At 41.7% G+C, this 15,239-nt stretch overlaps 1 protein-coding gene across 1 annotated transcript in view; it reads left to right on the top strand.

Moving 5' to 3' along the window:
* Positions 1 to 15,239, top strand: part of PPIP5K1 (diphosphoinositol pentakisphosphate kinase 1) — a 283,513-nt gene that overhangs the window by 265,360 nt on the left and 2,914 nt on the right. The window contains 3 exon segments of the mRNA XM_030189638.1: positions 1,137 to 1,162; positions 1,164 to 1,275; positions 7,016 to 7,102. Coding sequence (XP_030045498.1) covers positions 1,137 to 1,162; positions 1,164 to 1,275; positions 7,016 to 7,102 — 225 coding nt within the window.

Below are 15,239 nucleotides of genomic sequence, written 5' to 3'. Positions count from 1 at the left end.
GATTTTTGGCATTTATGCATGTATATGGTATTATTCTAGTGATAACAGCAAAAAAGTAGAGGACGACACAAATTCCAGCCTGTGAATCTACTTTTTTGCCGTTTCCTTGGATCGCCGTAGAGGACCTTCCTGTTTTGTTCCTTTGGATATTATTCTAGTGATATACATATGGAAGCAGCACGTAACTGTAAGCGTGTACTTTATAGAACTGCCCTGTTAATAGATAAACTTAATGGGTAGACCTTTCTCTCAAAAAAAAAATCTGCAATCAAGCGGAGAACTCGAACGCCCCACGGGAAAACACAGAAATAGGTAAAAAGTGGGATGTTTGACCACGGAAATAAAAATCCTGGAGACAATATCATAAAAGCTTCTTTATTCAATAAAGAAGCTTTCATGATATTGTCTCCAGGATTTGTATTTCCGTGGTCAAACATCCCACTTTTTACCTATTTCTAGACCTTTCTCTCACCACTATCTCAGCCTTTTCCAAAAAATCTCAAATTGGTTGGGGTTAATAGTTCCTTATAAAGGATCTACGTAGCGTGGACAATAAAAACACACCTTTGAATTAGTTGCAAAGGCAGGTCGTTTATGAAATAGTGGCAATGTTTAGGTTTATGCTAATACTATTGCATGACTCAGTAATTACTGGTGATATAATATGGCTGCGTTATAAATAGTAGGATATTGATGCCCCAGTGATCAATTCCCTGTGCTGTTCCAAAACAGCGCCCTAAAAATAGCACCAGAACCGTGCGGGGAATTAACGTCCCCAATGATCAGTGCTAACAACATTCAAATTTAAGCACGTTATTAGCATTGATTATCCTGGATAGTACATCTAGCACATATCTAACAAGTCCATTAGAATACATTTTAAAAAATGTTTCATTTGCTTGCATATTAGTGATCATTTCAGGGAACTTACAGTATTGCTAATGTGCTTGCAATTAGTGCATATTACCATGCTTCATGCATGAGCATTAGCTAACAGTTGCATTAATGGGCATTAGTTCTAACACCAATTAGAACACAGGTTCCTCAATGTTGAAATATTTCTTTGAAGAACATGCTATGAGACTCTTGAAACGTGATGGCATTTGTTCATTTACTTTGTCTTTTGTTTTTGCCAGGTTTTGAGGGTTGTTCCATGGTGCCTAACCATTTACCCACTAGAGACACTTCATAATGCCCTGTCTCTGAGACAGGTCAATGAGTTCCTGACTGCTGTGTGCAAGAGTTTTGTTGACTCTCATTCAAGAGGATCCACAGGTAACTGTAGAAATACATGTAATTTGAATTTTATGTAACATAAATACAAATCAAATTGTCCAATCAGTATAGTTTACAATATATAAAAACTGGACTATTGGAATATGTTGTAATATCATATAAGAATCTAGAAGGATATTAGGTTCCCATATGAGAAAAACACTTAGCATAAAATACTGGATGTCTGTTTCTCATGGTCTGAACATCTGTTTCAAGTAAAGCAGGTCCACTATATCATTCCTAGCATTTAGAGAAATATTCCTCTACCCTAGTCACTTGTCTTTCATTGCGGCACTGTTGCGGTTACTAACCATGGAAATGATTTGTAGTCCATAGAAATTTTGGTTTCATTGGTGACAGTTGAAATCTTTATCGTAGACACTGAGAATATTTTTCCTGCATATCTTTAAAACAAATGTCTAATTATAGTATGATACAGAGAGCCCAGTTTTAGAAAGGACAAAGAGTTGGACATTTTACAAAGGCTCTGTCAAATTCTCCTGTAGGAGCAGCGATTGAAAAACTTGCACATGGGGAGGAGGGGGGGACTACTTTACCCCACATGTGTGCTACTTTTCTCCATACACACTCTGATCCCCTCCCACTAGCTACAGAGGTACACCAACCCCCAATCCTCCTGTGGCTTCAAATCTCCCCCATAACCCTTCCTCTTGCTGTCCGTCACCCCTCTTCCCTAGCATAAAGGTTGTTCCACTTGATTTATTTTATTTTAGTACATTTGTACCTGCGCTTTCCCACTCGTGGTAGGCTCAATGCGGCAGGCATGGAGGGTTAAGTGACTTGCCCAGAGTCACAAGGAGCTGCCTGTGCCGGGAATTGAACTCAGTTCCTCAGGACCAAAGTCCACCACCCTAACCACTAGGCCACTCCCTCCCAAACCTGCCCTCTCCCAATAGTTAGTACTCCACTTACCCACTTAACAGCTCTCCTTCTGACACTAATGTCCTCCTTTAACAACACCCCCAAAACTCAATGCCACTCTTAACAGTCCTCCCTAAAAACCAATAACCTCGTTGATAGTTCTTCCCCCAAAATTAGTATTCCCCCTGGTAGCCTCTCACTCCAGCAGGCACCCTTACTCCCATCCCCCATCCCCAATCCCCTCCCGGGCCTTAATGGGGTTCTTGGTGTCTAGAAGGAGCAGGAGCAATCTGTGCTCATTCCTTCTCCTTTGGCTCCAGGTTACAAAGTGGCCCCTGTGACCCTAGTAGTAATCTTGTGGAACTACCACTAGGGGGCATTTTGCCATTTTTGATGGCCTGTCCTCTAGTGGTAGTACCATAAGATTACTGCTAGGAGTCAGGGATGTCATTTGGAACTTGGATCCAAAAGAGGAGGAGCAAGTGGAAAGACTGGTAAGGCTGTGGATGACATTGGGAGGGGGGGTATTGATTTATGAGGAGCAAATGTAAAGGGGCATATTAATTTTCATGGGGCTTTTAAAGTAGGTTGTTGGGAAGGGGGTGTGTTGGGGGAGTATGTTTAGAGGTGGTCTTGGCCTCTTCGGGCAGGTGCTTATGCTCGCCTTAGGGCATGTGTAAATTTTGATGTCCAAAATTTTTGCAAAATGAGGAATAAATGTAATTATTATAGGTCACTCTTCGCAATCGCTCTCTGTGCCCTTACCACACCCACTTGCCATCCAAATGTAGTGTGGATTCCCATGTGTAAATGACAACTTTAAAATTACTTTTACACTTGTAGAAACTGCTTTTTACCCATGGGGATCCTTCTAAAATAAAGGCCTTAATTTTCTCACACAAGCCCATGGAGTACACTGAAAAGATGCAGTGTAATGGCTGCAGTTGTTTAGGACATAGGTCATTGAAAGGACAACGTTCACTACCCTCGACTAGTGGACCCACTGGCTGAGGCATTTACTTCAAACCCTTCCCTCCCTTCACATGCATAAATGAGTAGGAGACAGATTTGTGGGTTGCTTGGCTATAGAAACGGGTGCATTTTCCCTAAGGTCAGGGTTCATCCAGGATCTGATCTTGCCCCTGCTACTAGGATGGTAGTCAGCAAAGTTACTGTCTTGTTGCTGGGGAGGTGCCTTCCAACCTATCGTGGAGTGAGGAATGGTGCCCACCTTCTATAACTTTCCTCAGTTGATCAGTGTTGACTCCTTGGGTAAGGAGGCCCCCATGCAACCATTCAAGCTGTGATTGGCCCAACATCCTCCCACTCAAGCTTGTTCCTAAGTGTGAAGGCCCCACCCATAGAATGAATGGTAGTCCAACCCCTCAGCCTCCTAGACTCAAAATATGTACTTTGTTTACCTTAGCAGTGCATGGGGAAGGGGGGGGGGGATGTGTTTTTTGCCATACAAGTACTTGAGCATGCTGCCCCAGCCACATATCATTATAAGCAAATGGACAGGCTTTAACAGGAAATAGCATTATTTTGTGTATAAGACTACAAATGAACCTGGATGATTCCTAATTTATCACCAATGGTTCTGACAGTGAATCCTCATGCGTCAGACCCTTCCCCCCCCCCCCCCCCCCCCCCCCCACCAGTTCTCCTAGTAGTTGTGGCCATATCCTCCAGCACTCATTAGATCACCTCACAGATGTTATCTAGGTATATATCTAGGCATATGCCTTCATTAGATAGCTGTAACCTGGGAGAAGAGCAGGTTTCTATAGACCTGGTGGCAGAAGATGATGATGATTTCCAGGTAACATAGTAACACAGTAGATGACGGCAGAAAAAGACCTGCACGGTCCATCCAGTCTGCCCAACAGATAACTCATATTTGCTGCTTTTTGTGTATACCCTACTTTGATTTGTACCTGTGCTCTTCAGGGCACAGACCGTATAAGTCTGCCCAGCACTATCCCCGCCTCCCAACCACCAGCCCCACCTCCCAACCATCGGCTCTGGCACAGGCACAGACCGTATAAGTCTGCCCAGCACTATCCTCACCTCCCAACCACCAGCCCTGCCTCCCAACCACCGGCTCTGGCACAGACCGTACAAGTCTGTCCAGCACTATCCCCGCCTCCCAACCACCAGTCCCGCTTCCCACCACCGGCTCTGGCACAGACCGTATAAGTCTGCCCAGCACTATCTTCACCTCCCAACCACCAGCCCCGCCTCCCGATCTTGACTAAGCTCCTGAGGATCCATTCCTTCGGCACAGGATTCCTTTATGCTTATCCCACGCATGTTTGAATTCCGTTACCATTTTCATTTCCACCACCTCCCCGCGGGAGGGCATTCCAAGCATCCACTACTCTCTCCGTGAAAAAATACTTCCTGACATTTTTCTTGAGTCTGCCCCCCTTCAATCTCATTTCATGTCCTCTCGTTCTACCACCTTCCCATCTCCGGAGAAGATTTGTTTGCGGATTAATACCTTTCAATATTTGAACGTCTGTATCATATCACCCCTGTTTCTCCTTTCCTCCAGAGTATACATGTTAGTTCAGCAAGTCTCCTCAGGTGAAAGAGGTCATCTGTGTAATTCACCCATGTTTGGACTGGAGCATCATGGGATCTGGCATCAGCTCTGGGTGCCTTTTGCTGCTATAAAATCTTGCACACACTGCAGTAAGTTGGAGAAGAGCAGGTTTTGATAAACCTGGTGGCCACATAGTGGTGAGTTCTGGGTGTGAGATCTATGTGAGTAATTCCCTTATGATTGGATTGGAACATTGTGGCATCTGATGTCATCTCTGGTCTCCCTTTGCTGCTATAAAACCTTGCAAGTGCTGCAGTAAATTGGAGACAAGTGGGGTTTGATAGACCTTGTGGTGACATGATGGTGATTTGCCACAGCTGTCTTTAAAGCTCACTGCCAGCTCTGATCCAGCTGTTCCCTCTTCCTGTTTCCTTCCCTCCCCCCCCCCCCCCAACAACTTAACCAGGGAGGCCCAGAAGCAATGCAGCCTGCAGCCACATTGTGCCCTTAGCCATAGGGGAGGGCAGCCTTGGAAGTTAAAGGGTAAATGGCAGCCTTTCAACAGGCAAATGAATTTGGGGAACCAATAGCATCCTTATTTTACCCACAAAATAAAAGAAGGTAGGCTGCAAGTGGGATAAGATTAGGTGAGGCAATAATTTAGAGTTTGCATTTTCAGAATTATGCACATTATTTTTCACTGAAAAAGTATCTTGGAAAAAAAATGCAGATTTCTGCATAAGGAAATGTACCTTTGGACTTCACACCTGATCAAAGAGTTTTACACATTGCCCCTTAGCAGGTCATGAATGAGACTGGTAAACTCAGGAAAAATGAGGCATTGAAAGATAGCATAGGAGGAGAGAAAAGTGAAAAGGCGAGGAGATTTCCAGTTTACATATCCCGAGACGCAACCAGGAGCATATCGGGGAAGGATTTATAGAAAGAGTTTAAGACGTAAATGCCAAAGAGCCGTACATTCATGTTAGGTGAGATGCAGTAAGGTCTAGACTGTATTTATGAGCCTACAAGTAGATGCATGTTTCTTTGCTAAGTAGCCTTGACCGACTTCGTGAATACAGGTTTGTGAATCTATAATATGTGCTGGCTCATATGCAGGTCTGTGAGTCTGGTTTTACAAGTTTGCAATTCCATAAGATAAAATGTGAAGAGATTGGTTGGTAACTAGCTGTCTCTTTATGAGATAGAACTCTGAAAATATACAGGGTAGAGCTGGATTTCATTTTTCCACTTTGGGGTCGATATTCAAAGCGATTTAACTGACCAAAAATGGCTCCTGGCCAATTAAATCACATGTGTCGGGGCCAACTGGTCATATTCAGCGGCACTTAAGATGTGCACTGAAAGTTATCCAACATATAAACTATTCCAGCTTATATGTTGGATTACCTTCAGTTCACATCTTCATTTTGATCCCTAAGAGCCATAAACAATTGTCCTTTTAGCTTTCCTTCAGCCAAAGGTTGTAGGAGATTGAAAATTCATAAAATATTGTTAGTTAGTTTATCAAGCCTCTAAATTTTGGCAAGAATTCTCACTAAGTTTCACTCCGTCTGATTCCTATGCTTTATCTTTTCAAGAAGTTTGTTTTGTCTACTAATTAGAGTTATTTGTTTTTTATGATTTGAGTGTTGTAATTCCTGGGAGATTGTCCAGGTTTTTTAGTGGATGCTGTGAACTGCTTAGAACTTTGCAGTTCTAGCAGTATACAAATACCACTGTTATGTTAACTGATTAGCACTGCTGAAAAGGTCCGGTTAGCACCTATCTCAAAACTGGCTGTTTTGGGGGCGTTTCCGGGGGTGGAGTCAGCACTTGGCCAGGTAAGTGCCGGTATTCAGCACGTAACCGTCCTAAGTAACCGCATAAATAGGATTGCATAAAAGTCAATCAGCTATGGTGTACCGCATAAAGACAGGACTAAGTACTGAATATTGCACTTAACTGGCTTGGTTTCGCCGGCTCTGTGAACCTGGAAATTCAGTGCTAGAGCCTGAACGTGGTCCAGCATTGAATTTCTGGGCAGGCAGTAAAACTCTGAACACTGCCAGCTGACTATCTTAACCATCATTGCATAAATTTCAAGTTCATCTGTGTGTTCAATTGTTCTAAGTATACTTTTAAGCCCTGCCTTCTCTCTCTTTTCTGTAAACAGTTGAAGTGCCTGTCTATAAACGCAAATTGTAGAGACCCTCTGTTGAGAATTTTGAACTTGTTTGATCTGCCGCTTGTATGCTTACACATTTCTTGATTTCTCTTGGCTTCTTCTGTTTGTCTTGCATATGAAAGCCATGACATCGGGTGAAAACTACATACCCCAGAGAATCCTCTCTTCCTCTTTACCATTGCGTCAGCGCTCAGAAAGGCCACCATGGTGTAAGTTTTACACCTTCCCTTTTTGTTCCTCTTAAAATATGCAGCATTGTTATGTTATGTTACATCATGTCTTTTATTCCGCCACTACCTACTTGGTTCTAGGCAGATCACATGTAAAAGAAACCAGACCAAAATGCCTGGGAATTTCAGTGCAAACACAGTAGTTGGGGCAATACAGACATCACTTACAATTCAGTTCTCCAGTATCCAAAGACGTAAGACCAGCTCTATGAAAAAGAAAAATCTTCAATATTCAACCACCCATGGTCAGCGTTGCTTTAAAACGATGGCCTCAGCAGCTAAATAAAATAATAATATTTATCACCATTATCCCAATTGCAGCCGATGCTGAATATTTTAGCAGTAACAGTGCTATCCAGAGAGTGGCAGTATTCAAAGCACTATACGGATAAACTGAGGACGGTAATTTTTCCGCCATAGCATTATCTGATTAGTTATCTGGCTCGAATAGTGGTCTACATGTTGCCATTGTTGGCTTTTGTCCTCGCCCCCACCCCTGCACTGCCCCAGCACTGTCCAGATAATGCTAAGACAGTCTGTAAAGATATTCAACAGCATTATCTGGATAGCAGAGCCAGAACCAGCTAAGCCATTGATCTGGATCACGATGGCCATTATTTGGATAAATGGCTTTGAATATTGACTCATGTGTTCCTTGTTTTAAATTATTTTTCTAGTATTTGATGATTTATTTTTAAATTATCCGATTCATTAAATATATTTTTGTTTCACATATACATATGTATTATTATTACTTGATTTTAGAGTTTTGGACATCAACAAATCCTCATTTGTTGAAATTGACAAGTTAAGAAATGTTACATAAGAACATAAGAATAACCATACTGGGTCAGACCAGTGGTCCATCTAGCCCAGTATCCTGTTTCCAACAGTAGCCAAGCCAAGTCACAAGTACCTGGCAGAAACCCAATTAGTAGCGAGATTACATGCTACCAATCCTAGGGCAAGCAGTGGTTTCCCCTTGTCTGTCTCAATAACAGACTATGGACTTTTCCTCCAGGAACTTGTCCAAACCTTTTTTTTTTTTAAACCCAGATACGGCTAACCACCGTTTATCCTCTGGCAGCGATTTCAGAGCTTAACTATTTGTTGAGTGAAAAAATGTTTCCTCCTATTTGTTTTAAATGTATTTCCATGTAACTTCATTGAGTGTTCTGGTCTTTGTACTTTTTGAAACGGTAAAACATCAATTCACTTTTATTTGTTCTACACCACTCAAGATTTTGTAGAGCTTAGTCATATTTCCCCGTAGTCTTTTCCTAGATATTAATTCTATTATCATTTTTCAGAGGAAGTCTGAAGTTTCCCTTCTTGAATAAATGATCATAAATACATCTGTGTTGTTGTGATACATGACATATCATGTTGCATGCCCTGGAAGGCCTACATGGAAATGTAGAACTGCCTTTTGATTTGGTACAGAATCTGATAGCAAGAAATTTGATGTCACTGTAAGCGTTAATATATATCACTTTAGCTTCAAGCTTCTTTTATATGGTTTATGTTGTTTTAGGTTTATTTGGTATTTGTCTGCTGTAAAACATAAGTACATAAGCGGTTCCATAATGGGGCTGACCAGAGGTCCATCAAGCCCAGTATCCTGTTTCCAACAATGGCCAATCCAGATCACAAGTACCTGACAAGATCCCAAAACAGTACATTTTATGCTGCTTATCCTAGAAATAAGCAGTGGATTTTTCCAAGTCCATCTTAATAATAGCTTATGGACTTTTCTTTTAGGAAGATATCCAGACCTTTTTTAAACCCTGCTAAGCTAACTTTTTTTACCACATTCTCTGGCAGTGAATTCCAGAGTTTTTAATTACATGTTGAGTGAAGAAACACTTTTTCCGATTTGTTTTAAATTTACTACTTTGTAGCTTCATTGCGTGCCCCCTAGTCATACTATTTTTGGAAAGAGTAAACAAGCGATTCACATCTACCCATTCCACTCCACTTCAGAGGGATGCAGGAACAAAACATTTTACCACCACGCTGGAACGGTAAAAAGTTTTGTTCCCGCAGTAAAGAAATCCTTTCCTTGCTTCTCGTCTTCCTCTCTGTAGTTCTCACGGGATTCTTCAGCCAGCAGTGATTCACAGTAAGAGACCGTCTCTGTGGCTTTTCTTCTGCTGCGTCCTGCCCTCTACTGTAACATCCTGTTTAAAATCAAAACAGGAAGTTGCAGTAGAGAGGGCAGGACGTGGCAGCAGGAAAACCACGGAGACAGCCTCCGATTGTGAATCGCTTCACCAGCTGCAGGAACCCAAGGAGGTTGAATAAAAACAGGAGATGGGCTGCTGCATCCATGTTGTAATTCTTTATTGTTGGTAGCATTTTTATTTAATCTCGCTTATATTACATGCTGGCTTGTACAGCATACGGATGTATAGAGAGGAAGTATAGTACTGGAATAACTTTTCATAGGTGGAGTACTAATACTTTGTTATAAATCGCAATCGGTGTGTCATTTAGAGAGACTGGTTATAGGGACAATGAATTAGGTTGAAATCAGAGAGTATTTAAAATCTTTATTTTCCTGTGCCTAGATCAAAATAGAAAGATGGTTTGTGGGAACTTCCTCACTGAGCAGAAGGTTTCAACGTATCATCAATGACGACACCTAGATGCCTTTCTTGGTCGGTGACTCTTAACGTGGTACCTTGCATTACGTAGCTATAATTCGGGTTCCTCTTTCCCACATGCATCACTTTGCACTTGCTCACATTAAACATCATCTGCCATTTAGACGCCCAGTCTCGTAATGTCCTCTTGTAATTTTTCAAAATCATCTTGTGATTTAATAACTTTGTATCGTCAGCAAATTTAATTAGCTCACTAGTTATTCCCATGTCTAGGTCATTTATAAATATGTTAAAAAGTAGCGGTCCCAGCACAGACCCCTGGGGAACCCCACTAACTACCCTTCTCCATTGAGAATACTGACCATTTAACTCTACTCTCTGTTTTCTATTTTTTTAACCAGTTTTTAATCCACACTAGGACACTACCTCCTATCCCATGACTCTCCAATTTCCTCTGGAGTCTTTCATGAGGTACTTTGTCAAACGCCTTTTGAAAATCCAGATACATAATGTCAACCAGCTCACCTTTATCCACTTGTTTGTTCACCCCTTGAAAGAAATATAATAGATTGGTGAGACAGGATTTCCCTTCACTAAATCCATGTTGGCTTTGTTTCATTAATCCATGATTTTGAATATGCTCTGTAATTTTGTTCTTTATAATAGTCTCTACCATTTTGCCTGGCACTGACGTCAGGCTCGCCGGTCTATAATTTTCCGGTACCACGCTCGATTTTAAAGATAAATTGCATATTCCTTACCTATCCCTATCCTTTCTCTCATACCTCTTTTATCCCATTTACCCTTGTTCATTTGTCCTACCACATGCCTCCTTTGTTGATTCAGATACTACAGATTGTATTCTCTTGTTACTATGTAAGCCGCGTTGAGCCTGCGATGAGCGGGAAAGCGCGGGATACAAATGTAATAAATAAATAAATAAATTACTAACAATAGTTCTGCAAGTTGGGCAGACTAGATGAACCGTGCAGGTCTTTTTCTGCCGTCATCTACTATGTAATGTAAGTTCATGTTTCAATTCTATCAGTACTCTGAAGAGTAGCAAATCCCCTGGATGGTATTCATCCCAGTTTGTCAAACTGCCCCATTACATCCTCCAGGTTTATAGAGATTTCATTCCGTTTCTCCCACTTGTCAGCTTTGAATACCATTTCTGGCACTGGTATCTCACCCAAATCTTCCTCGGTGAAGACTGAAGCAAAGAATTCATTTAATCTCTCCGCTATGGCTTTGTGTTCCCTGATTGCCCCTTTTACCCAGGCTCTGTCATCTAGTGGGCCAACCGTTTCTTTTGCTGGCTTTCTGCTTTTAATATACCTAAAAAAAAAATGTACTATGTATTTTTGCCTCTAACGCAATCTTTTTTCAAAGTCCCCCTTTGCTTTTCTTATTAGCGCTTTGCATTTGACTTGACATTCCTTATGCTGTTTCTTATTATTTTCAGTCGGTTCCTTCTTCCATTTTCTGAAGGATTTTCTTTTAGCTCTAATAGCTTCCTTCACCTCACTTTTTAACCATGCCGGCTGTCATTTGGTCTTCCGTCCTCCTTTTTTATACGCTGAATATATTTGGCCTGGGCTTCCAGGATGGTGTTTTTGAACAGCATCTACGCCTGATGTAAATTTTTGACCCTCGCAGCTGCTCCTTTAAATTTTCTTTTCACCTCATTTTATCATAGTCTCCTTTTTGAAAGTTAACAGGATGCCGGGCTTGATGGACCTTTTTTGGGACCAGTGTGGCAATACTTATGTACTTATGTAACTGAATACAGATCACCAGAGCCTGCACTCCAACAACACATTCCCTCAAGCTTAAAATCTGGTATGCAATCCTGGAGGTGGATATGAGGTAAGAACATCTGAGCAAGGAGGAACTGAAGCTGCCAGATAAGTGACCACTAGAAATTAAAGGGTAGTGTCCCTCAAGTTTGTATATTTGGACAAGCTGATTCATCACATGGACTCCCATAAATGGTCCTTGGATCAGTCCACGTTGAACATTGAGCCACTGAATTCCAGCTGTCTGTAGTACTTGACCTGGAAGGTCATTTTCTTGGTGGCTGTTACTTCAGCTTTTAGAGTCAATGAGCTTCAGGCCTTAGTAGTAGATGCACCTTATACTATGTAAAACACCTTATATTATGTAAAGCACCCCTTTGCCTCTGAGGGGAGCTAAACACTTCGTAGGGGTCAGAAAACCCTTCCAGCAAAGGAAACACACTCCAGGATATATTTTTTCTCTTTTATAAATTTATTAGACTAAATAAATGATTACAATAAAATTCTTGTATCCCAGTGTTGTAGAAAATTGAATTCTTATTTATATAAATCTAAGTTTCTGCTAAAGCAAAATAAAATGTCTTTCTGGTGGCTTCTCTATGTGTTTCTCTGGAAGCTATCAGGTCTGACTGCTACAAGATGTGCTTAGTCACATACTGAAGCTTCCCTTTGTCTAATCTCTTAATGCCTTTTATATTTTTTCTCTTTCTTACCTGGTATTCTTCAACCCTGACCTCTAAGGTCACCTTATCATACCTCTGGGTTTTTTTGTATTTTTTTCCATTATTCAACATTTGCCCTTTGTAACCTCAAATTCTCCTGAATATTTACCACTCATATCTGTCCTTCACTGATAGAGTTTCTCTGCGTTATGTCCAGAGCTTGTTTGAGAACAAGCAGACGTTTGTTATCATTTCCAGATTTTATAGCTCATGACTTGGGCTAAACCTGCCTACTTACTTATCCCTGAAAAGGCCAAGAAGACAAAGGCTAGCTGTTTGCCCTGCTAGATCATAGATAAGGGAATAAGTTACATACACAAAGCTGGCTGATCTCTGCAAAATTAGACACCAGACGCACTATACTAAACAACTAAGTTTCATCACAACAGAGTAGTCCTCTGCATTCACCCTAAGTTCCTGCTGAATGTGGTGTTGGAGTTCCATCTGAACCAGTCGATTGTCTTTCCAACATTCTTTCCCCAGCCTAGTGGCCATCCTGGCGAAAGCAGCTTGCACACCTTGGATTGCAAGAGAGCATTGACCTACTACATGGAGCAGACAAGGCCCACAGACAGTTCGCCCAGCTTTTTGTTTCTTTTGATCCCAACAGGATGGGGGTTGTCATCAGGAAACGCAACATTTCTAATTGGCTGGCATATTGCATTTCCTTCACTAGCTGGGCTGGCCTTGGAGGGTTATATCACATCTCATAATGTCAGAGCCATGGCTGTGTCAGTAGCCCACTTGAGGTCAGCCTCCATTGAAGACATTTGCAAGGCTGCAACGTGGTCTTTAGTCCACATATTCACATCACAGTACTGCCTTAAGAAGGATACCCAACACGACAGTCGCTTTGGGCAGACGGTGTTGCAGAATCTGTTCAGGGTCTAGCATCCAACTCCACCCTCCTAGGTCCATTTTATTCTGTTCCAGGCTGCACTCTCATTCAGATTGTATATAGTTTCAGGTTAATCTGTGTTATGTCCTCACTGTTGCGAGGCCCAATTGACTAATGTTTGTTGTTTTTGGTGAGCCTGGATGCTAGGTGTCATGAAATGCCTAGCTACCTGCCTGGGGTTTCCCCATGGCCACTTAGAGAGTCTATCTCCAGCACAGCTCAGGTCAGCATGCATCTGCTGCTTGTGCACTACACTAGCACCCTACTCCCAACGACTGGGTCACACTGCCTCTGGGTGAGTCTCCTGCTCTCAAATTATCCCCAGTGATTTCTAGGTTACTGGGGGGCCACACTCCCAGTGGTCCCACAGTTCCCAGAAAGCACTCACAGACCCAACACACAAACCACTAGGATTCTTTATCAGTCCAGACAGAGAGGCAGTAAACTAAATATTGTTTGTTGTCTTTTAAAAGTTGAACAGTAGAACAAAATAATGCAATTAGCAAACAATAACAGGTAACTGAAATATGAATCAATTATAACACTAACTAAACATTTACATACTTCCTAGACAATATCTGGGAAGATCAGGACATATATAGCTGTCAAATATAAATGTTTTTTATAGGGTTTCAGCAAAGAGCTCTCTCTCTTCTCCCGGGCTGAAACTGAACCAACAGCCAGCAGCTGCTAGGTAATTTCAAACTCCAAGCCAATCAGAGCCCAGTCAACAAGTTTTGAAAGTGTACTGCTCACAGTACTGTAGATTCACTTCTTCATTGAGTAAAACTAAAAGAGGGCATGCGCTTTTCTATAACGGCTTTAAGATAAAACATGCACCATCTGTTGGCCAAACTAGAGAATTGCACTTCAAGAGTTAATAAAGGCAGTTTTACAGGTTTAAAACACACTGTTCGTTCACACTAGGGATTCCCCACTTGTGAGAATTATAAGACTGTTTGTCCTTTGGAGAAAACGCAGGTACTTCCTGTAGCAGGTGTTCTCCTAGGACAGCAGTCTTTATATTCTCACAATCCCTCCCACCTCCCCTTGGAGTTGTCTCCTTTGTAGTTTTTTACTTTATTTTTTGCTGTGGTATTAAACTGAGGAGACTGCATTCTTGCGGCGGGTGGGAAGGCACTCGCGCATGCGCAGTAGAGCATGTCTCCCACTCCACAAAGCTCTCGTTAGACTTTGGTAAATTCCAGACCAGGGCAATGCGGGTAGGCGTCACCCACTTGTGAGAATATAAATCCTGCTGTCCTCGGAGAACACCTGCTGCAGGTAAGTACCTGCGCTTTACTTGTTTGTTGATTTGTATGGTTATGGTTTTTATTTGTTTTGTATATTTGTTTTAATAATATATGGTTATCTGGAAACCGCTTAATGTATAAATTTTTAAATAAATTAGTTCCTGGAGGAAATGTCCATAGTCTGCTATTGAAATAGACATGGGGAAAGCCACTTCTTGTCTCTAGGATCAGTAGAATGAATCTTGCTACTATTTGAGATTCTGTCAGGTACTTGTGATCTGAATTGGCCACTGTTGGAAGCAGGATATTGGGTTAGATGGACCTTGGTCTGACCCAGTAGGCTGTTCTTATGTAAAAGATATTCAAAGCTATGACATGAAGTTACGTTCACACATTTACATTACATACTGTTTAGACAGTAACTTCCAGTGTGACAATAGGAGCTGCCTGTGCCTGAAGTGAGAATCAAACTCAGTTCCCCAGGACCAAAGTCCACCACCCTAACCACTAGGCCACTCCTCCACTCAATTCAGTATTCCAGCTGTTCTGCTTTTCCTCCTAACTCAGGCCATAGCAAAGAGATTCTCTGTTCAATTGCAAGCAGTATTCTTGTTAAGTAAAAACATATTTAGTACAGTGCTGTTGTAGCTCCCATTTTCTTTAGAAATTTCCCATTGTATCTCGTATTACTTGAAACATCTGTGGATATATTTGGACTGTCTTTCACTTGGGTTCATGAGGTCTTGCTAGCGCAGGGGTAACCTTTATACACAGAGGGCCACAATAATGTCCTTCAGAGTTTTGAGGGTTAGGATCCAACTCAAGTCCCCACCCCCAG

Source organism: Microcaecilia unicolor, chromosome 1 (assembly GCF_901765095.1).
Source record: "Microcaecilia unicolor chromosome 1, aMicUni1.1, whole genome shotgun sequence".
NCBI lineage: Eukaryota > Metazoa > Chordata > Amphibia > Gymnophiona > Siphonopidae > Microcaecilia > Microcaecilia unicolor.
This window is presented reverse-complemented; position numbering and strand designations above follow the sequence as displayed.